At 28.8% G+C, this 23,026-nt stretch overlaps 2 protein-coding genes and 1 long non-coding RNA gene across 3 annotated transcripts in view; all 3 read right to left on the reverse strand.

The window, feature by feature from the left end:
* LOC108771548 (multidrug resistance-associated protein 4) overlaps positions 1-5,343 on the reverse strand; it is a 13,229-nt gene extending 7,886 nt beyond the window's left edge. Inside the window, exons 1-6 of the mRNA XM_018536864.1 lie at positions 4,972-5,343; positions 3,569-3,679; positions 3,288-3,422; positions 2,003-2,207; positions 1,102-1,324; positions 79-720 (exon numbers count right to left, since the gene is read on the reverse strand). Coding sequence (XP_018392366.1) covers positions 79-720; positions 1,102-1,324; positions 2,003-2,207; positions 3,288-3,422; positions 3,569-3,679; positions 4,972-5,045 — 1,390 coding nt within the window. The 5' untranslated portion in view covers positions 5,046-5,343. The remainder of the gene's footprint in view (positions 1-78; positions 721-1,101; positions 1,325-2,002; positions 2,208-3,287; positions 3,423-3,568; positions 3,680-4,971) is intronic.
* Positions 5,344-5,489: 146 nt separating this feature from the next.
* LOC108771559 (uncharacterized) lies at positions 5,490-17,601 on the reverse strand. Its single transcript, XR_001940645.1, has 3 exons — positions 17,526-17,601; positions 6,743-6,861; positions 5,490-5,563 (listed from the first exon to the last, which is right to left on the reverse strand). It is a non-coding gene; the product is annotated as an uncharacterized LOC108771559 (long non-coding RNA).
* An 804-nt stretch (positions 17,602-18,405) lies between these two features.
* Positions 18,406-22,634, reverse strand: PNKP (Polynucleotide kinase 3'-phosphatase). The gene is made up of 8 exons (XM_018536872.1): positions 22,476-22,634; positions 21,049-21,539; positions 20,628-20,873; positions 20,486-20,557; positions 19,900-20,175; positions 19,477-19,758; positions 19,336-19,397; positions 18,406-18,632 (listed from the first exon to the last, which is right to left on the reverse strand). Exons 1-8 carry the CDS (start codon positions 22,615-22,617, stop codon positions 18,509-18,511), a joined length of 1,695 nt encoding a protein of 564 aa, XP_018392374.1. The 5' UTR covers positions 22,618-22,634; the 3' UTR covers positions 18,406-18,508.
* Positions 22,635-23,026: the final 392 nt, after the last annotated feature.

Raw genomic sequence — 23,026 nt, forward strand, 5'->3', positions numbered from 1 at the left:
TTTTTTTCATTCTCTCTCTCTCTCTCTCTCTCTCTCTCTCTCTCTCTCTCTCTCTTCATATATTTTTGTAATCTTTACCTGCTACAAAATTAGCAGTGTTTTTCAATAAGTCACTGGCAACAATCAATAGACCGTTCTGTTTTCTGTTCTCATCCAAATTCTCTCCACGTGAATCTAGCTGATTCACATCGTCGTCATCAATGTAGGGCAGATCCGATTTGGAGAACCGTTTAAGATCTGAATTGGCGTAGCTGATGGACGCCTTGGAGACAACAATGTTACTGCCCTGGAACTCGTCGAACATAAGAAAACTCTGAAGCCTACGTATAGCCACCATACACTCAGCCAACTCAGCGAAACCGCGTACGAACATGCCAGTCATAGTGTGTGCGAGAATATTGAAATAAGACGAAACGACAAAGACCTTATCTGCGGTCAAATTGTCGCCGAACATCAGCATGGCGATGAGGGTGCAGTAGAGCGCCATACGAGTTGTGAAGAGATTGAAGGTCATATAAATGCCGCGGATGTACGAGCTTTTGGTGACCACTCGAAGCTCAAGTTTACGCGCTAGCTCGACCATGGCGCAGAACGGCTTCTCCCATGCGTACATTTTGATCACCTGCACTCCGGAAATGATTTCGTCCATCAGTCGGACTCGCTCGTCAGTCTTGATAGCAGTTTGAAGGCGAAACTTTGATGACAGCTTGCCGGTGTAAGCTAAAATCCCAGAAATAAGAACTGGTGAACGCCACTGCAACAAAATGGCTTACAAAATGTCATAAAAAGTCTGTCCGGATTTAAAACATTTTAAATTTATTTTCTATAAGTTTAAAAAAATAGAGTTTTAAAAGTCTTTAAATTGGTTGTATTTAATTTATTGGAATTATTATTGTTATTATTCAGTTTGAGTGTGTTTCAAGTCCGAAAGAAGTCGGCACGCAGTCATCTGAAGTAAAATGTGTTTAAAATATAATTACTTATATATATATAAAATTATTATTCCACAGTCTAACTTTGACCATAGTTGGCGCTTCTATTCAGTAATGATTAAAAAAGTAAAGTTTTTATATAAGCTCGATGGTGACGCGAAAAACTCACATTGAATTGGTACGACGACGAAGACGGCGGCGATACCGATGAGGCCAGCATAGCTGACCTGCTGATAGAGAATATAAGCCACGATCAGGGCGGAAAGAGGTGCCGACCACATGTGATGAATAAAGATGGAGACGAGATCGAATCTATTGACATCGTTAGCCACCAGATTAACTACTTTTCCGGGTGCTGTCTCGCCCATTGCGGTTTTGCTCAGACGTAGAGCCTGCGAGACAAAAGAAGAATATCCGTTACATAATCTAAGAAATAAGAATCAATATGTAGATAAATTATATCGCAAAACAAATATTCATATATTTGAATATATTTTTTCGATATATTCATATAAAAAAAGTATTCATAAATATTTTGTATACTGTAATATTTATAAAACATTTTCAAAATATTTTATAGAAAAAAAGATTGAAATTTTAAATTTTTTTAAATAATTTACCAAAATATTTTTAGAATGTTTTTATGTCTCTCTCTCAAACCACAGATCATATTTTTTATAAAATACATATTACATACGTAACTGATTTGATAATACAGAACTTTATTAACAAATTTTTATGTGTCACACTGTGTGTTAAAATTGGTTGTCATGTTTAGTCTTTTAAAAGACTAAATAATTCAAAGGATTTTTTCTTAGGGAATATAAAGAATTTAAAAAACTGATTTATTTAGTCTCTTTTGTCATTGGTTTTTCCATTTCTTCTTTTTCTTGTGCGGTGAAGAAAATAACATTTATTTTGAGGAACTGAAGAAAAGTGCGCGAAGTAAAACTTCGCCACTTACAGGGTCCAATTCTTACACGACTTTGTATTTAGTTTTGTTTCCTCTCGCGTTATACGTTAGTCCGAATTGTTCCAATTATAGTAGATTGCTCCGAGTGCCAACCAACCTTTCTGTACACCACGGAACATGCGGCCACGCGAACCTTGGCACCCACGTGGAAAGCGCCGAAGATCGCCTGATTGCCGCTTATGACGTTCATGCCGGTTGCAATACAGATACCAGCTCCAAACCACAAAGCATTCTCGTACGGTTCAACTGAATCCTTCCGAAAGTAGCGCAGAAGACCACCTAATAGCAATGGCGTACCTAGCCTGCGGAACACGTTTTGCGCGTTAATACTTAATATGTTAATATTGGACATTTATTATCCTATAGATTCTATATCTTGAATGATAATTATTATTATTTCTAATGATTATATTATTACACATGAGCGTAACCAGAGGCAAATGGACCGTGGCCCCCCCCACTAAATCTAAAAGAAGGACAAACATAATAACAAAAAAATTATACATATATATATATATATACGAAAATTATATATATAACTACTATGTTCAATAAATATTTTATATACAAGAAATTAATTTTGGAAAAGAGAAGAAAGAATTTGAAGTAAACGTTATAGAAAAATTTTTTCGAGATGAATCCAAAATAACTAGTGTTATTATAAACTTAAGGTTTTTTTAGTTTAAAGAATTAGTTCAGAATTTAAAAAAAAAGTAAATTAATAAATTAAATATGTATAATTTATCTGCTCTAGTAAATAATTAAAATAATTAAAATCAATATAAAATGAAACAAGTATAATAGTCTATACCACTTATATTATCATTATATTATTATTTCTATTCTTTCATTATTATTTATTATTTATCATATTTTAATCTATTTACAGCATATTTTAATGTATTTATAGTATATTATTATTATATGTTTATGCAAGAACAACAAAATATATTTATTCTTAATGTTTTAGATATCAGGTATTTCTTTTCAAACACGTTTCCATTTTGTTTGAAATGTTATCGCTTCATGTAATAGGTTTGCAAGTGATAATATGTTGAAAACAATGTATTACGTTTTTAGTCAACCGTAAATGTAAAAAATATTAAGAAATTTTGAATATTTTCCGAATTATTTTTAATAAAAAATTGTTATTCCTCTTACATAAAAAAATGTATTCAAGTTATCTTGAAAAATAGCTATATTTACAAGTTAAAATCAGTATTTGATTACCATAATAAATTCATTACAATCAAGTATTACTGCAATAAAATTAACGTTACTATTGGTCAATAAATAAAGAGAAATGACATCTTATTCCTATGGAAAGAAAATAAAGAACGAAAGATTTATAGAAATAAGCGATAACGAGTGCTTAATCTTACCTTATCACGAATTCGTTGAGAATCTGTATTATTCCTAGCATGGAGTACTCCCACAAGAATGTACGAAAAATAGTTTTTAACAAACTTGGACTGCGTTTCCATTTTTTCGAATTTTCTAGCTCGATGTTCCATCGTCTGAAAATAGACCAATGTGTTAATAATTAATAATTCTTATGCTTTTATAAAAGAGTAACACAAAAGAAAGAAAATCCTGTTAACGTTTTCTTTCTTCCTTTTTCTTCTTTTTCTTATCTTTTCTTTTATACAATTTCTACACTTACTTTTCTAATCGATCTCCGAGCAACGTCGATCGATCGACTTTCAAAGGATCAAATAAGTCTTCTATTTCTAAAGCTTTTTTGTATCCTGTCTTGAATAAACTAATGGTCCACCTAATTCAACACAATTTGTGTAAATTAGATACTAGATATCTTACTGCTATCAAATATCTATTATCAAGTATTTTTAGAGTGACATAACGATAAGAGAAGAGCATAAGAACATATATATGACGGAATTGAAACGGAACTAAGGGATTAAAAATAGCTTCGTTCATAATTATTTTATGGTATGACTGTGCACTTTTGTTATGTTAGTTTCGCAAGATGCAATGTCACGTTTGAAGACAATGTAAATTTGCGTGAAGATAAGAAGTAATTTAAGATAAAGAATCAACCTTGAGGTTTAAATCAGTCTGTTATTTCAATTCGACTGTTTTCTATCTAAATAATTATTAACCCAACAAGTCAAACGTTGAATATGACTTGAAAAATTGAAACAATATGTTAAATATAAAAATTTTAAACATAAGAATATTTACAGATATCTAAATACATATATATTTATTAATTATTTAAAACACTAAACTATTAATTATAATGTAATCTATAATGTATGACTTCGAATGTAATAACGAAAGATTGAAATGAGATAATACAGAATGACAGGAGTAATTGCGATCAATTGCGAGAGCTTTAGTTAACTGTTTTGGTGTCTAATGTCCACGATATATACAAAAAAGCAATAAGATGTAAGCATTAAACGAATTGACCAATTACAATAGAGAACGTAAAGTTATTGCATTTTTCTATGTGTTTCTGGTTTAAAATTCACGTCACAGAAGAAACAATTCTGTTAAAGTTATTTAAAAGTTCATCTCGAAACAGTTCTGAAAATAATATTGTTAAACCGTCAAAATAATTCATAGTAATCTCAAGCATGATGAACAACGCTACAAAAAATTTTGACATTTTAGCGACCAGTTTGAACGTTCTGCATAATTATTTTGATGGTGCACCAAAATTTGCATATTTGTATCTGCTCAATTTTTAAATGCGTCATTAAAGATCCTTTTTGTGCAGTTATTCGTAAATCTAAGGATTTGAAATAAATCTTTAGATATTCTCTCTCTCTCTCTCTCTATTACTCAACGTTCGAATATCCAAGACTTAAGAAATCACCAAGGAATACACCAATTGAAAAGTAAGTCAAAATGACATACCTTGGCGTCAAAATGATGATTTTTGGTTGCAAAATTGAACTCTTTGACTGTAAGCATTAAAATAAAGTCATTTTGACGTTATTTTTACTTGTTGTGTTCCTTGAATTCCTCCATATTTCGCAAAAGATAAGTAGAATCTCAAAAGAAGAAAGGATAATGACGCAGAAAAATCGCGCAACTCACCACCAAAGTAACACCGACACGATGTTCGCCTTCTCCCTCGGATTCGGTTTCGACTTGATTTTCGTTGAATCCATCTGTCCTTACACGCGGCATTAACTCGCGAGCTGCCACTTCCAGGTTTCAAAACGATCGATTAATTTATCAAGTTAGATCAACGATTATATCAACACTTCGAAGCTTTCGTCTGCCGTTGAATAACCACTCTTTTTTTTCAAACAAACGAAGAATTTCTTTACTATTTAAGAATCTTATAGAATTCTCTCTTTTATTATATCATACATTTCGACAATTAATGAAGATTCCTCTCTTAATCCTCATAGATTGTCGTTTATCCGGTATAATTGACGATCTCTTCACACGATCATAATCAGACTAAAATGGACACTTCACATATCTCATTGTATCAACTGTTTGCAAATATCACTATACTTTTCACAATTAATCAATGGACTTAAATCTTATCACAAATTCTTAATAAAGTCTTTTATAGGTAGAAAAGATATCAGTCATCAATACTTGTGTGAACGAAATATTTGTTGCTTTTTGAGATCTTCAAGTGCCTCTCCTTGTAGTGTTCAAGATATCCGTGAATCTAGCAATTGTTATAAAATAATAACGATTATTATCTGTTAAAGACATCAATTACATGATAGTAATTAGAATCATTACTAAAGGAAAGTCGTCGATATTGACATAGGTTTTCTAAAGAAATACTTCCTTATTTCTTGGAAAAAAAAATTAATGATCTGTTTAGATGACTAAAAAGAGTAAAAACTCATACTTCATACATTTATAGCTTGTTCCTACACAGCTAAAAACAAAAACAAAATTCTTACGATGTTCTTTTGCAAATTGTGTAGTTTAAATAATAGTGACCGTATTATTGACAATGTTACATTATTTTATGTTTGTAATTTTCCAAATTAATTTTTTTTCTTTTTCTTATTTTTTTCATAATATGATTTTAAATATAAAATCGAGATACACTGTAAACCGACACATCTGTTTGTAAGGCAGATCATATATTAAGTTTTCTTAATCTTTGTAGTATTATGTACTATTGTTAAATAGTCCTGTCGGAGTTGAAGGCAATCGTGTATTTATGGAAAATCTCTAAAAAGAAAAACTCCCGTATTACATGTTTGCATTTTTCAGAATAGCACGAAGTAAGTATGCATATTCTAAACGAACCAGCGAAAATCGTTTTATCATATATCAAACAGATTCTAAAAAAATCTTATATAGACATTTATTTATAAATATTTTGTATGGATAACTTTTATAAAAAAAAAAGAATAGAAATATGTGACATCACTGTTTAATGTGTAAATTTTATGGCCCATATTGACAAGCATTCATTTTTACTTAATTTACAAAAAACATTTTCTAATTTATGTTTGTATTATTTTTAAAGTTTTATTTTTGATATTTGTTCAAGAAATATTGTCCAATACAAAGCGATATGTTGATATCAGTGACCTTCCTCTATAATTATGTTATAGTTAATTTAATAATTATTATTATATATAATACATATATATATTATTAATAATAATCAGCTTTATTATTTATGATAATGAAATAAATAATAATTATTTTTATCATTGAATAATAATTATTTTGCATATATAATTATTATTCAATGCTTAAGAAACAATTTATTTCTACTGATTTTCTGCCATTATTGTGTTTTAGAGATAATTGAGACTTATACTGAGTCTTTTTCTTCCTTTATTAATGAAAAATGATCTTTTTGCTTCCGTTTACTTACTGTTGCCGTAGTAGATAAAAAAACGTGTGCGCATTGATGATTGACAAGGTCCGCTGAAACGAGGACGATTAACTTGTCGACCCGGGATCCATATGACTCTTCGGCTACGTGTTTTGTATCTGCGTTTGAAAAGAGAGTCTGTATCATTTGCTTCCACCGTCCCCGCCTTATCTGGCTACACGCAATTTATTTGCTTGCTGTGTCACTTTCCCAATAACACAGAAGGTCGTACAATCTCAACGTTATGCTATAATTATCTAACGTAATAAAGAAGTTGATACGCTAGTCATTAATTAGCTGTCAACCGCTTTTTGTTTCTAAATTACAGATAAATAATTTAACAAAATTGTAACTAAGATCAAGTTTAAAATATTAAATCCGGAAATAAATAATAATCAAAATTAGAATCGAAAATAAGAATTTGGATATTGACAATTGGAGAATATATATATTGAAGTTAAAAATTCTTCGAAGAAAGAAGGGGAGAGAGAGAGAGAGAGAGAGAGAGAGGAAAGATTGGAAAATTCCAATATCAAAGTCAATATTCAATATCCCCCATTTTATTCCGATATCCACAAGATTAAGATTCTAAAAATATATTTGAAAGATTATTAAAAATTATTAAATTATTAAATTATTAGAAATTTAAATTTAAAAAATGATATTCTAACAATTGCATGTACTACCTCTCTCTCTTTTCTTTATATGTTTTTTAAATTTGAAACATACAATATAGTAGATAAATAGTATTTTAATATCAAAGTCATTAATGCGCTATTAAAGTATGATATAGATTATAGAGAGATACGATAATACACACTATTGAACTAATTAATTAATTAATTTTTTATATTAAATTGACAAAATACAACATGACATAAAAAATTATAATCTTAAATCATGGAAGATTATAATTTTTCTACCATATTGTATTATTTAGTCAATTTTATATATATATATATATTACTTTTTATAATTTAGTATGATTCGATTATACTATGATTGTTATGTAATATACGGAAGCACTTACATTTTACATAGATAATACATATATAATATAAGATGGAATAAAATGTCTTTTGCTTGTATTATACTTCAAATTGTTATAAATAAATTTTAAAAATAAAGAATCATATTGAAACAAAATGCATTTAAAATTAAAAATTGGTACTTTCGCATGGTATTAACAAAATTAAAAAAAAATTGTTGTTACGTATTATAACCATGCTTCATGTACTTTCAAAATCGATATTTTTTTTTCGTTTCTCAAAATTGTAATGCATTATCCAAATTTGATCGACGGATTTGTGTTCAACAGGTAAAAATATGTCGGAAATGAATATTTATACTTGTGCTGCGAGAAAAAATAAAAATTTGTCAGACAGTGTAATTATTCAACTATTTCAATGCAGGTAATTTATTTAGAAACATACTGTATAAAGCGTCATTATCAATTTTTCCAGATTTATGACTTCTCATACAGGAAAGTCGATATTTTACTAATCAATATCGCTATATAGGAAAAACCATTTAACACTTTGACGCTCAAGGAAAATACAAAGTTTATCGGTCACTGACCGAAGACGATCTATGATTATAATGCTTCACGCGTAAGACATATATGTTAAAAAAATACCTATAAAAGATAAAGACCATAAGACTTGTGAAGTTCGTTATCTTTGTTATGTTTAATTAAAATATTTTTTGTTATTTAATAATCATAAATTAAAATAATCTTTCGAGAATTACGTTCCTGTTTTATTTTTTATTTTTAATGCGAAATTATTTCAGAGTGCATTTTTTCACGTGTAATTAAATAATTTAATTTATATTTAAGTAATACAATTTAATTAATCTTTTTGTGTTCGTTTCTAATTTCACTTCATAAAAATAAACTTACTTTTTCTCTTCATCTAAAAATTAGTAAAAGCTAAAAAGTATTAAAGTTAATCTACATTAAACAAAGTGTCTTAAGACTGCAAATGTTACACAACCGAGTAACAGAAATCTCAATGATTTAAATCTCAATACGTAAACAATATTTTTGATGTGAATTTATACACATGTACTCAGTTCTATAATCTACATTATTGAAAACGATCAGTAATATTTTCATGAGAAAAATATTAAAAGGGCAATGAATATTTTATTTCTTTCAAAATAGAGCTGTTTATTAAAGAGCAACAGAAATTTTTACTTTTCCGAATTTATAGATCTGTTTTCTGTTAATATATTATATAATGTAAAGCATTCAAGAATTCACCAAAGAAAATCTGTTTAAAACTTTAATTATCATTTTGAATTATACAAAACTTAAAACTTACTAGACCTATCTCTTATTTTAAGATATTTGTATATAAGTGTGTAATATAAATCATATTCTTTTTAAGAATATATCTCGAGCGCGCGCGGTCAGCGTCTATACCAACTTCCAATCTTGCTCAGATCGCTGTGTAAATTCGCAGGTCTGAACTGAAAGGAAAGGCGAAGTAACGGTTGTTTCACCGAAGCATCGGCAACCGCAAAAATATATTAAAATATTAAGAAAGAAAATATTTACAAAATAAAAAAATATGTAATGCCTAGAATATTTCTAATATTTCCGCATAATTCAAAAATTGATTCTACTGATCGAAGGATTGAAAAAAGTCACCGGTAAAAAATCTCATTCATTACCAAGAGTATCATGAATCACGTACTGCATATTATCCTGAGGTATTTTCCAGAATGTGATGTACATAGTATGATAACAGGATGATAAGGCTATCTGCATGACCTGAAGATTGTTGTAAAGAGTAATTAGACTCAACAATTAATATTCCAATATTTCCAATACAGGAAAGTGCAAAGTCGAAACATCGGTTTGCTAATTTATAGTATAGATTTTAGTATTTATTTAAATTAAAAAGGTCCGATTTGAAACACGGTCCGATTTAGAACATTCTCCCCTACAAATTAAATAAAATTTTAGTTTATGTTTTGATTGTCTAAATATTTATTTTACATTATGTGTATAAAAATAAATTTTATTGGATTATCAAAATAATTATACGTATAGAATGCTTAAGCTGATTAGAGATGCTGGCTAGAATGTTAAAATGTTTTTCAGCATTGCTCATCATGCTTATCATACATAATTAGTCAGATGGTCCAACACAATTATTTTCAAATCTGTAAAGACCTTTTCCATCTAAAAAGTTGACCCTCGAATCTTATTATATCGTAATTATGTTTATTTACATCAAGACTTAGTTTAACGTAATTAAAGTGAACGTTAATTACATTTATAATTATTACGATAAATATTTCTTTCAACATATGCAACTGACGATTGAAAATTCCTTCGTCATGAGCGATGTCCTGAAGAGTGTTCCGCCTTAAAAATATCCCGCGAGAACAATCAAACAGGTGCAAGGCTGAACCATAGACTTTGTATATATGCGCTTTGTCAACAAGATTACTTTAGATAACTTATGTCACAACGTTTATCACGCGTTATTACGAAATTATTATTCGTGTTGATATAACGGACAAACGCGTTTCGTCAATAAGAATTAACTTCAATATACAAATTGGTTTGCAATAAGTGACAGTAAACAAAGTATTGAAGGAAAGAAATGAAGACGTAAGATAGAAGAAGAAACTATTTCACATCCTAATTTTTAATTGACATATGAAGGAATATTGACAAACAATTATGATTGCACAAAGAGCCGTTGTCATTTTCTTAAACTCGTGAAATGTTGCAACCTGTTGTAAGAAACAATACACGTTATGCAAATCCGATTAACGCGTGTGTCAAGGCAAAATAGCAAAAAAGTTTCCTCGAGACATTTAATGAAGTCACGCTGTCTGATAAACGTTTGTGTCAATCGTGAGTAAAGCATGAACGGCATTTCCAGTAAATTTTTAGGAGTGAGATCTAAATAATAGGAATCATAACTGATACATCGTTATGTAAATCGTGACATCAGTGTACAGCGAGAGAATACGCCTTTAAAAATAATAATACATACTGCGAGTGCAAAAAATTATTTTGATGGCTCAACAGATTTAAGTATTTTCAGATCTGTAAATCTTTTCCGTTTGAAAAGTGTAGACCCTCGAGTCTCATTATATTGAAATTATTTTTATTTACATCGAGGTTTAATTAATGTAATTAAAATAAATGTTAATTACGTTTTCAATTCAATTCAACAATTCTTGATCGTGCAAAATATTTTTTTATAAAAAAGTTTTATTTGCAAAAAATAAATATTAGCAATTTTAATGAATATATTATGTTCTAACATAATTAAACAAACAAGCTGGCGTGTATTTCTGACTTTAGAAAGTTAAAAATGTCTCGAATACTCTTTGTTTCCAGCAATAGAAATTTTAATTTTTGCTTATATGTAAGATGATACATTTTCTATAATTAATAAACATTTTTTGGTAGATATAATTTTGAACAAACACATACAGTTTATTTTATTTTATTATACATGAATAAATTGTTGATGTCCCAACAAGAAATGACCGTCAATTCATGTTGTGTCATAACACAATTCATTTCACGTGACGAAATCATTGTATCGATATCGATTCAATTCATAGTTCATTTCTCTTTAAAAATAAATAATGTTTATTTTTAAAAATAAGGTTCTTTAAAAAATATTTTCTCTATATGAATATACATTTTGCACTCACTGTACTTTACGTCATAATAATTACACAATAATATATATTTAAATACACGTTATTTTGCGACACGTTATGTGCAATTAAGTTGAGACTTAGTAGTCCATAAATAATCCAGTAAAGATACTCTGATGAAAAAAATTCTCATATTATCTTATAATATTTTTATAAATGTCATATTTCAAATTTAACAAGTTTTCTTTATAAAATTATAAAATAATCCTCAAAATCTTAAAATATTTTAGAATTAAAAAATATAAAAGAATTTATTAAAAATGCAGTTTTTCTTATCACTTCTGAAAAGTTTTCTAATTTCTATTAAAAATCTGAGAAATTTTTTGAAAATTATACAGAAATCCGAAAAAATTCTGAAATTTATATAAAATTTAGATAAAAAATTTTTTTTTAATTTCAAGTTAAAAAGAAAAAGCATAATTTCTATTTCTTCACTGCTTTATTAATAAATATTGAACGAGATATCGGCTTAGCTTAGTGATTAATATCATCGTTCTATATCTCAAGCATTTTATCTATTGTACGATTATATGGAACGTAGCTTTCATGAATTAATCCAAAAGCAAGAGCATTAATGCTGCAAAGTTCAAATGAACTCCACGGAAGAACAACAGCGAGACAACTTTGCTGTGTGTTAAAATGGTTAAAGAAAGAGTAATTGGCGGGGTCGCGGGCGAGGAGTTATATAATGACCGTTTCTTTAATAGAACCGAGGCATGCAGAATCGTTCACGCGGCATATCGCGGAATCATTCACCAGATAGAGCCGTAACCAAGTGAACTATCGCGCCCTGTGAATCCTTGCAAATTCAGTAGCAATTAAAAATTTGTAGGTCATGGCAATTACGTGATCTGAAATCGATATAACTAAAAATGAGTCTTTAAAATGTTCTTAGAATGAACAGAGGTGTGTCTAGAGCGAGCGTGCAATGCGTGCACAACACACAGGCAGCCAAAACCAGAGGCAGTAGAATTCGAAATTTATTGAATTATATTTCTTTAATATGAAAATGTTTTTTAGAATTTTTTATATACAATAATTTTTTAGAACTTGTATATAAATTTAAGAACTGTTCAAAATTTATAAAAACTCTAAAGAAAATTTTTACCAACATATCACAAATGGAACGAAATCGTAGTTTGCTTAATAGAGTTTTCTTCAAAATTATTTTCCTCTATTGTTTATTTCCATTAATATAGACTAACTTTAACTTTTTATGTCCACATTTCTATCAATAACAATTAATTTTATTATTGATTTATAATAAACGAGTTCAACATTGATAGAAGTAAACGATAATTTTGATAGAAATAGAAATGAATGTTACAGAATAATTTATTCTTTATCTTTTTTCTTGGTTTTAAAAATTAAAATTAGGGGAAAACAAAGTACGATTTATATCTAGTTTGATTCCTTTTTTGTCTCTTCTGACATATATAAGTATCAGCAATACATATACTATTCTGAAGCAGCAAAATTATCATATTTTTGCATGTGAGCGACCAATTCTTTTCGCACACCTCTGAATTACTAAGAAATACTGTTAAAATTTATGATCCTTCTCGGATCATGAATTGGTAATTCCAGAGAATCAATACGATTCGCTTAAAACATCGATTATCTTGAACGAGAAGATTGTCGTATAAAATAAATACAAGTCATAAATATGCATTTTTTACATTACAAAAACGTTAAGAACTGTATGTCATAACAGAACGGTGTCGAAAGTTGTACGTTGACAAAATTGATTTAATATCCAAATACACTGTTTAATCCGAACGAACCGTTTATAAACTGTGTAGACGTTATTTGACGCTACTGGAAGCAAAACATAAATGAACATAACAAACATGAGAAATGTCAACGGATACGTGTTGACATATGGTAGTACTTATCGTATTTTAAATCTTCCAGATTAAATTCATATTTATATATTTTTATATAATTTATATTTATATCTACATAAATATAAATTATAAACTATATACAAATTAGATGTATATTATAAAATGTTAAAGAAATAAAATAAATTTGCAATATCAAACTTCACAATGATAAATTTAATATTAATTACACAATAAAATTAATTTAAAAGCCGTACTTATTAAATTTAAATTAAGTTTAAATATTATTTACATTGCTGATGACCCAATAGAAACGTTTGTAAGTTCTGTATTTTACATTTTGTTTATATTAGAGCACCTTACATCCTATAGCTTAGATTCGTAGCCTATTTATTTTCTATTGTTTATTTCAAAAATAATCGAATTAGTTTTATTTCAATAAAAGCAAATTAATTAAAATATTTTTAATAAAAATTTTTTATTTAGTGTTGTTAAGTAAAAAGATTTATTTGCGAACGCGTACTTCTGAAAATTCATTTCAATGTTTAATGCTTTTGTATTCATTTATGTAAGAATTGCATAAAGCCCATTTTCTATGCCTTTCAATCTAAAAATAATAAGTTTAATTTTTAATAATAAATCGTAAATATTGTTCAATTAAAAATTCTGGATAGGATATGCAGTTTTTCATTCCAAATGAATCCAATTAAATTCAAAAAAAGTTTTCCCATTTAAAATGTACCTACATTTGGATGGATTACTTTCAATCCATTTTAATTCATTCGCGTTTACTAAAATTTGTATTTGTCGATTATTTCAAATTATGTCATTAATTTATACAAAGTGCAATGAGTCTCAAAATTTTATCACTAAGATGCCACATATTTCAGTATTACAGCAAAGATGACCTTTTGATTAACGTATCATTATCAGAATCGAATGAACTTTGTACAGCAGCATCGTTAAAAAGACAATTAAGAAAAAATTAAACGCATCAAGACAAAGGCGCGTTGTGTGTTAATAACTCTACACTGAAGCCTAACTCGTGAGACGTAGGTCAATTGTTCAGCGACGCACGATACGTAATCTTTACTGGAACATACAGTCCGATCATGAATCATTGCGTTTCATGCTAAACGAGCCTCTGCAGTGGCAAAAATATGCATTCACGATTTTTCTCGGTAATTAAGGAAAACAGTTCCACAATTTTCCAAAATTTTTTTCTCTTGTATATTTGAATGTTCACCCATTATAAAAATGCTGTTTGCTGGAGAGGAAGATAAATAATTAATTTTTAATTCCAAAACGAGTAAAATTTTGAAATGATAAAAAAATTGTTTAAAACAGTAAAATGTAATGAAATAAGGAGCCTTATATAAAGAAAAAGAATTAGGAAATATGAATGTATGAATCTGAAGTTTTTGGAGGAGTCGAAAATTTCAAAAACTTTTGTAATCTCACTTGCAATCGAGTTCTCACGAATCAAGGCAATTGTTTTCATTAATTCTTTCCGCATCTATATAAGAATTGCGAGAGAATCCAGGAAAAAGAACTAAAATCATAGAAGAGTATAGAAAAAAATGATAGACACTGAATAATAAAGTGGATAGACAGCTTGGACGGAAGCGATATGCATAGCAAACAACTCAGCTTATCGACATTTAGAAACGATCGCGTGCGATTTTAATGTGTGAAGGCCAATGCGTTTTAGTAGCTCATAGAATCATTTTGATATATTAGAATTTACGAATTGAAATAATAAAGTGCTAGAAAAAAAATGCATTTTCGAGATTATGTCAAGACATCCAACAGTTCCAAATTAAAAAATCTCAGAAACTTCGAAATGATTTGAGATTTTCATTGTACACGAGAAGAACGAGTTTGCTGAGATATCTAAAAATTTAACTAGATATAGAATTGTGAAAATGACTTTATTGAACTATTAAAACAATTTGTAAGACACTCACGTAATGAGCAATGCCGATTTGAACACTCTACATAATTATTTAGATTTATGATCTAAGAAAATTATTTTCAAATTTGTGGCTAGTTAAATTTTAGATATTTTGGCAAAACTGTTTTTTTTTTTCGTATACATTGTACAATAAAAATTACAAATTTTGTTTCAAATCAAAACAAGTTTCTAAGAGCTTTAAATTTTGAACATTTCGAAAGTCTTAGGATCTTAAAACCATCTTAAAATGCATTTTTTTTTATTGATAGCATTTTATTATTTCAAAAAAATATAGATACAGAATAAACACAGGCAAATTAGACAAAAATAAATTTCTTTTTTTTGAGGTTTTTGTTTTTATCATATGATAGTTAATACTTTTGTATCAAGTGGAAAATTGCGAAGAAAGTTTTAAATGTCGCGATCGTTTCTTTGCGAAGTATATTCATGGAAATTTGCATGCAATTAGATATATTTATCATATATATACTAATTTTGCAAAACATATAGTTTTGATGAATAAAATTTTGTTAGACCATTAAAATAATGATGTAGCATGTACATACTTGCGTCCTACATAATTTTATTTTAATAATCCAACAAATTTGTTTTCTGCTTTTTATCTAATTAAATTTTTAGGCATTTTAGCAAATTTTGTTTTTCTTTTTCATGCTGTATAATTTTTTAAATAATTTTCTCGAGGACGCAGAAACATTTTTGTGTCAAAGATATTAAAACTTCATTATCGAGATTATTGTTTTAAATTATTATTTAAAAAAACTTATTTATTTTTTTCATGAAAATTATTGAATGAAATTTATTACATTCGAAATAATACAATTATAACTTCAACTACAAATGTATTTCAATTTAATTTTTTTACCTTTGTAATTTATTTAATCATCTTCTGTTCATTTTTAAACGTTATAAAAATTTATGAGTTATTACGGTCGAAAGTCCTTTACGATTCAAAAATCGGGAACAAATTTAAATATAAATTAAAAGATTTAAATAAAAATATCCAGATGTCTTCATAATGTTAAGTATTTTAACACTACAAAGTGCTAAAGGTGCCAAAGAAGCTCAATACTATACAATGCGAGCATTTCTCGTTCTGATATTGGCATGCATCGTGCGGGATATTTTGAGACACTCGGTGGACGATGACGCGTTCAAGACACATTGTGACGAGCATGAATATCATTTGCAAAGCGACTCATGACGTAATCTTGTCGTGACGTAAGATACACGAAGAACGGAAGATACCCAGTAGAGAAAAGCTACGCTCGAACAACGATTGTGCGTACGAGCGTAATTAATATACCGGGTGTTTCAAACATGACACATTTGCCAACCGATATAGTAGCAATAATAGTAACATTATACAACAAATTAGAAACAAAGATCCTAAATGGTCAAACTAAATCTTTAATGCTTAAATAATTGCATAATTATTTGTGCAAATAATTTCCGTATAATTTTAATAGTATCTAAAATAACATTTTATACAATACATATAATATAACAATCATTACAGTAATATTAATAGTAATAATAATAGAAACAATAATAAAATAAATAATAATAATAATAATATTGATTGATAAGAGAAACTATTATAGTAACGTTAATCATTATATATATAATGATGTATATAATTTTCTCAAAAAATTTGGAGTTGATTTCTCCGAAACCATTTAATAAAAGTAAAGAAAAACATGTTGCTTTTAACATAACCGGTTCTATCCTCCCTCATTTATTTTCACATCATAATTAAAATCATATTAAAATTTAAAAGATAAGATACCGAAGATTGTGAAAGACAAGTTTATTTATTTAGAAAAAAAAGATCGCCATCTAACATGCGTCGAGACAAATTATAAACTCGGATCTTCTGATGAATAAATATCTGCTTCTTATTAAAATTTAACAATTTTGTCTATAGACATAAACGTATGAAACTACAGATTATAAAAATCAATAATAGTTAAATTTACATATATATTAAAAATCAAGATTTATAGTTCAATAGTTTAGAATGGTTTATATGCTTTATTAAATTTATATCACGATTGGACATAATATATACCGTTAAACTACGCTACGAATCATTGCTCCATAATTTATAGAAGAGGAATGTATCGTAGTACGGCAAGAAATGACAGAACTATTTTTGGTAGACTCCACGAAGATTGAGGACTGACAGAGACTGATCCACCGCATCATTCTCAAGCACCGCAGATGTTGCACGACCGGTTGAACCCCCCGTTAAAACGTGTGTCGTACTCACTTTAGCCTTCCTTGTCACGCACGTGAATGGATTTTTCACCTTGCTCCTGTTCACAAATTCATCACGCACGAGATCGTACGCATACACACATACAGGCAACGAAACGGGGAAGACGACTCGTCGCGACGACGTCTGCGCGGGCACTGACTGAGCCCGCATTGAGCGTCGCGCCGTTCTCGCTATATCACGTGGCACAGTCAACCGTTCTATCGAAGAACTAGGGGATGTCTAACAATCGCGACTGAAAAATAGGAGGGAAAAACCCTCTGTCGCGGGTCTAGTCCCAATTCGAAGAAAGTCCTGCTATTTACAGATAAAGAACAGTGACCTTCATTGAATATAAAATTCAATGTTGCTCCTCTCTCGCAATCTCCTTTCTCTCTTCTTTCTTGCAGTATTCTTATCAGCCGCTTATTTTATTATAATATGTAATAACTTCTGACACTCTCTATGCTAGTTAATATCTTAAAAGTTGGAAAGATCGTGGCCAACAGACACGTTATGATAATTAAGTGTCTTTTATATATTTGAATCGATATCAAACGCAGAAATATCAAATAAAAAGACAATTCTGTAATCATCAATAAATTAATAATGTATTCACACAGAAACGTAGGATTAAACAGGGTGTCCCAAATCTAATGGAAATAAAGAAAAATATGTAAAGTTATTCCTTGAAACTCTTAAGAAGTCAAGAAATTTTGTGATTTTCTTGTGAGTCATTAAAAATGAAGGCTTTATATACTAAAAATTTATAGTCGTATAAAAAATTAATTTCCTGTGAATTCTGAGACACCCTGTAAATCAAATAAATAATCAATTAAGTAGTTGAGATAGATTGCAATGAATAATCTAATAAATATTTTTATTACTAGCGTTATTATACTAAAAATAGATGCTATGGTGAATTTCAATTTACATGCAAAATTTATTTAATTACTTTTAAGTAATCTATAGTATTACTTTTAAGTAATCTATAGTATTCAATTTTCCAATAAATACATCTCATAGAGCCTTCGATCCTGCTCATTACGGAAACTCGGAACAAAATTGATTTCCACTATTTCCTTAAAACCTTCTTCCAAAGTTGGCGGTTCATAAGTTTTCCTGCACACAGAATACGAAAGTGATCTGATAATGATATTAAAATTCCCGACTAGTCGCCACAGCTATATTGAATTGTGATATCATGAACAAAAATAACACATTGAGGTTTTTTGCGTGCCATTTATATACAGAGAATTTAGATAAAATAAAATAATTATTTAGTTTTAAAATACTTGTAAAAATGGATCGAAATTATTCTTATCTCACCCCTTCTCCATTTCAGATAGTCAATAAATAATCGTAAAAGCTTATTATGCATATTTTCATTTCACGATTATTTATTATTTAATTGTCGGTATAGGGAAATAAGGGTAATTTCGATCTATTTTTACAAGTGTTTTAAAGTAATTTTATTATTTTATTTTATCCAAATTCTCTTTAGTTACAAATAGCATGTAAGAAAATTCAACGTGTCATTTATCGCTTTTATCATAATTCAAATGGCACAACAAATAATCAAGGACCTTAAACGTGTTCATCGAATGACAAGAAATCTTTTCTTTACCAAACTAGCTAACCTATTTTTTACTTTCTTTATGTTCATATTAAGTTCTAATGGTTTGATAATAAATAAACAGAAATATATATATATATATATATATAACTTTGCATTCTGATAAAATAAAACTCGAAATTATGATCATAATAATATAGAATTTTAGGAAAATGCATGAAATAAAATATATATCTAAATTCCACTTACATATAAGAGTGTATAATAATCTCGTTGATTGGAGTGTGCCTTGGATCAGTCAATTCACGAAACTACAATGTAATAATTTGATTTTAATCCGAAGCTTTAGCTTTCCGAACATTCCTTCATATAATGATTTCAGATTATTACCTTATTATTATGTTTAGCATGTTCTAGACTTGTCGTCATGACAAAACATCTGACCGGAACTTTGCACTTCTTAGCTATTTTTACATATCTCTCTCTTGAATTTCTATCAGGATTAGTATTGTCTATAACTACGCTTTTTCTTTGATTCAAGTACTGCTCGACTGCGGCAATACACTTCTGCCAGCTGCCTAAAGTGTCTCTGTTGACATATCCGTATTCCTTTAGATGATTCTTTGTAAAATGTGATTTTCCAGAGGCCGGGCTGCCAACCATAAGTATCATCTGTTAATAAAATAAGTGTGAAAAAAAATTTATTGCAAATCAAATAAATTTAATTAAATAATCCTTTTAAATCTTTTAATATTTGACCTCTAAAAAAACTTCAAATACAAAAGTTAATATCATAAGTTTATTATTTTTTACCTCTTGTTGTTTCAGTGTTAATTCCACGTCCGCAGGTTTGCATATATCGGTTTGTAATAAATTTTTTGGGTTGAACTTAGGTAACTCATAAGGCGCTGTTTTACGTTTTAAAAAATGTTCTTCAGGCGTTTCGAATTTGACATCAACATTCAATGCCATTAATCGATCCACGCTCGAATGATCTTTCTTTTTCCCTGAGGTCCAGTTCTTTGGTCGACCAGCGGCATCACCGACATAAAATGATTTAGCCTTATCAATTGTGATCCCTCCATTTTTCTGCAGTTACATAAACGTTATGGAATTATTGGAAATAAAAATTAGATAGATAGATAGATTAAGAAATCAAATAAAATATTTATAATTAATTAATGTTTGCAAAGAACTTACCGACTTAGAATTACTTACATCTTAATAAAATAAGAAATAAATTGATAATAAGAAATATATTTTATGTAAGAAAGGTTTTAATATAGATATTTAAAAAAAACCTTAAGAGACTTTTATATTTTAATTTTCTTTATAAATATTCTGGGGGACATTCATAATATTTAATATTATATTATATATTTAAAAAGATTTTATGTACCTCTTTTTCCAGTAATTCCCACATACCAATTGTTGGCTTTCTATAAATGCTCCTTCCCACAGCAATAAAAACCTATAAAGTATAATACAAAAATGAAAACATTCGAATTTATATGAAAATTATAATTCTGATTATATCATACTTGAATTGGAACGCCAATTTTTTGTACAACTTTCTCGATCTTGCCTTTGAAATCACTAATCTTGAATTTGCCAGTGCTAAGGCCTGCTTGGTTTGTAAAGATCACTATTTTGTATTCGTTTGTATGAAGCTGCTTTAATTTTCCAGGTACATCAGGATAGAGCAACTGCCAATCGTTACAGTCTTTTGGAAACACTAAACCAGATTTAGTTTTTATTAAAGTACCATCCATATCATATGCAGCCACCTAAAGACAAAATTCATTTTTAACATTGGTATTTTATAAAAATCTTATTTTTAAAAAATTATACATATATATATAATATATATATGTAACTTATAAAAAGTCACTATATTTTTTTTATTGTATTATTCAAGCATATATTGAATAAAACTTGTACATAATTGACAATTAAAATTACTTTTGCTTGATTTTGAACAGATTGTGCTGTATAAATTAATAATTTTCCATTATCCACACTGTCCCATTTTGCAGATGTATTTGAGCTTTCAGTGCTCTGCTCAGAGGATGTGCTAGAACCAGTGCTAAATGTTTTCTGATTGGTATAAACATCATTCAAAGATAAAGATCTCTCTTCCTCTTCTCTGTCATTCTCAGATTCTTCAGAATGATTATCAGAACATCTATTAAGCTTCAACATTTTTGTTTTACCCTCAGTTTCTTCTGTCTCTGATTCAAACAATCTTTTCCTTGATGCAAAGTTGGTCACACTTGGAGGTGGATTGAACTCTATTTCGAAAACATGCTTGCCATAGAGCAGCTCCAAGCGATCATTGTGTCTGGCCACAAATTTTACACCGTTTTGAGTTTTAAAGCCATTAAAGCCACAAGCGTGTGGGCCGATTTGTTGAACTGTGACGATAGCCTCCGCATAGTTTGCACATAAACGAACTGTCGAAAATAGATTAATGTATTCATTTGTGCTAATAACTTACAAAAGTAAATTGAGAAAGTTGTATTAAATAATCTCCAAATATCTTTAACTCCTTTACTCCATTTAAAACAAAACTAAATAAATTAAAGGTCTATGAGCCAAAGCTAAATATTTTACTACTAGAATTAATAAACAGTAAAATTTATATAATAATAAATGTTTGAACCTACATTGGTTTATTATCAATGTTAAATAATTATTGAAAGTGGTATATGTAATATAAAAGTTAAACATTAGATAAAGATGTAAAATTTAAAACTTACTGAGAGATTTTAAACAAAATGAAAATGAAACAACAGTTTAAAATATAAATATTTTGGGGGGATTACGTATATTAGTTAATAACAAATTTGTGGCTTGTAGCCCTTTTTCCTATTATTAGTAAACATTTTTTCCATTTAAATCTTAATAATTCATTTAAGAGACTTCCATGTAAGAATACTTATTTAAATTTTTTATAATACTAATCAATGTCTTGAACAAAATTATTCACGTTGTAAAAAATTAATTGCTATAACATTAATTTTTCATATACTTATCACTATTTTAATTATTTAATCGACTTCTTATTATTTTTATTTCTGTGTTAATTTAAAGCCAAATTTCTTGATTTTATTCTGCAAGACTATATGGTCTAATATTCATATTTCGAACTGCTTACGTCAAATACATTGAGCACATCGAAGAATTAAACTTAACCTCTCTGCAGATTATCACTCTTTTAAAAGATAAATCTAGCATCAAGAACAAATTATTTAACATTCTTATTCATATTCTGCCAATGTAATCTCTTTTACTTTAAACATAAAGTTTGAGTGTCACGTGTAGTGAGTTCTTTATCTTCGATTTGTAAACGATGCGGATAAAGAGGGAATCTGAGAGGATTATGCGACCTTGTTGTCGCGAACATTTGGTGTCTGTGATGCCGGTTTCTGGCGAGCGTCCTACGAAAATTGGTATATTGTCCGGTAAATAAACATTCGTCGGAGTTCCTTCCAAGATACGTATGTAACAACTCTTAACAGAAACGCTCATCGCGAAACATCGCGAATGGCGAAGTGGCAAACGCGAATAGATTGTAAGAGCAACGACGACTGTCGCCAGAGGGAGACTTGGTAGTCAACGTAAAAGCGCGAATTTGTGCTCATGCGCAACTAAGGTGCATTCAGTTCACAGAATAGAAGTCTGGTGGTTCAGTTTCTCAAATGCTAGGTCTAATGGTTTGTATCTCAATATTGTAGTACCTTTGAAAAATAAAGAATGATAATTTATGATCTACTAAATAAATTTTAAAAAATCTTAATTTTTAATAATTGTAGATTAAGCAATTGAATCGTGTAATGTCTAAACATATTAGACTTTCTTGCGTACGATTAATGAGAATCATACTACCAAACAAACCAGCACTAGAATACAATTGTATGGAGCAAAAAAGAAATTAGTT

Source organism: Cyphomyrmex costatus, unplaced genomic scaffold (genome assembly GCF_001594065.2).
Source record: "Cyphomyrmex costatus isolate MS0001 unplaced genomic scaffold, Ccosl1.0 scaffold160, whole genome shotgun sequence".
In the NCBI taxonomy this organism is placed as follows: domain Eukaryota; kingdom Metazoa; phylum Arthropoda; class Insecta; order Hymenoptera; family Formicidae; genus Cyphomyrmex; species Cyphomyrmex costatus.

Coding starts and splice junctions, on each gene's coding strand:
- PNKP (XM_018536872.1), bottom strand. CDS start 22,617: ATGAGCGTTTCTGTTAAGAGTTGTTACATACGTATCTTGGAAGGAACT. Junction 21,540..22,475: donor CAAATGTTCGCGACAACAAG/GTCGCATAATCC, acceptor TATTTTCGACAG/TTCGTTTATGTGCAAACTAT. Junction 19,759..19,899: donor TAACACTGAAACAACAAGAG/GTAAAAAATAAT, acceptor TTTTATTAACAG/ATGATACTTATGGTTGGCAG.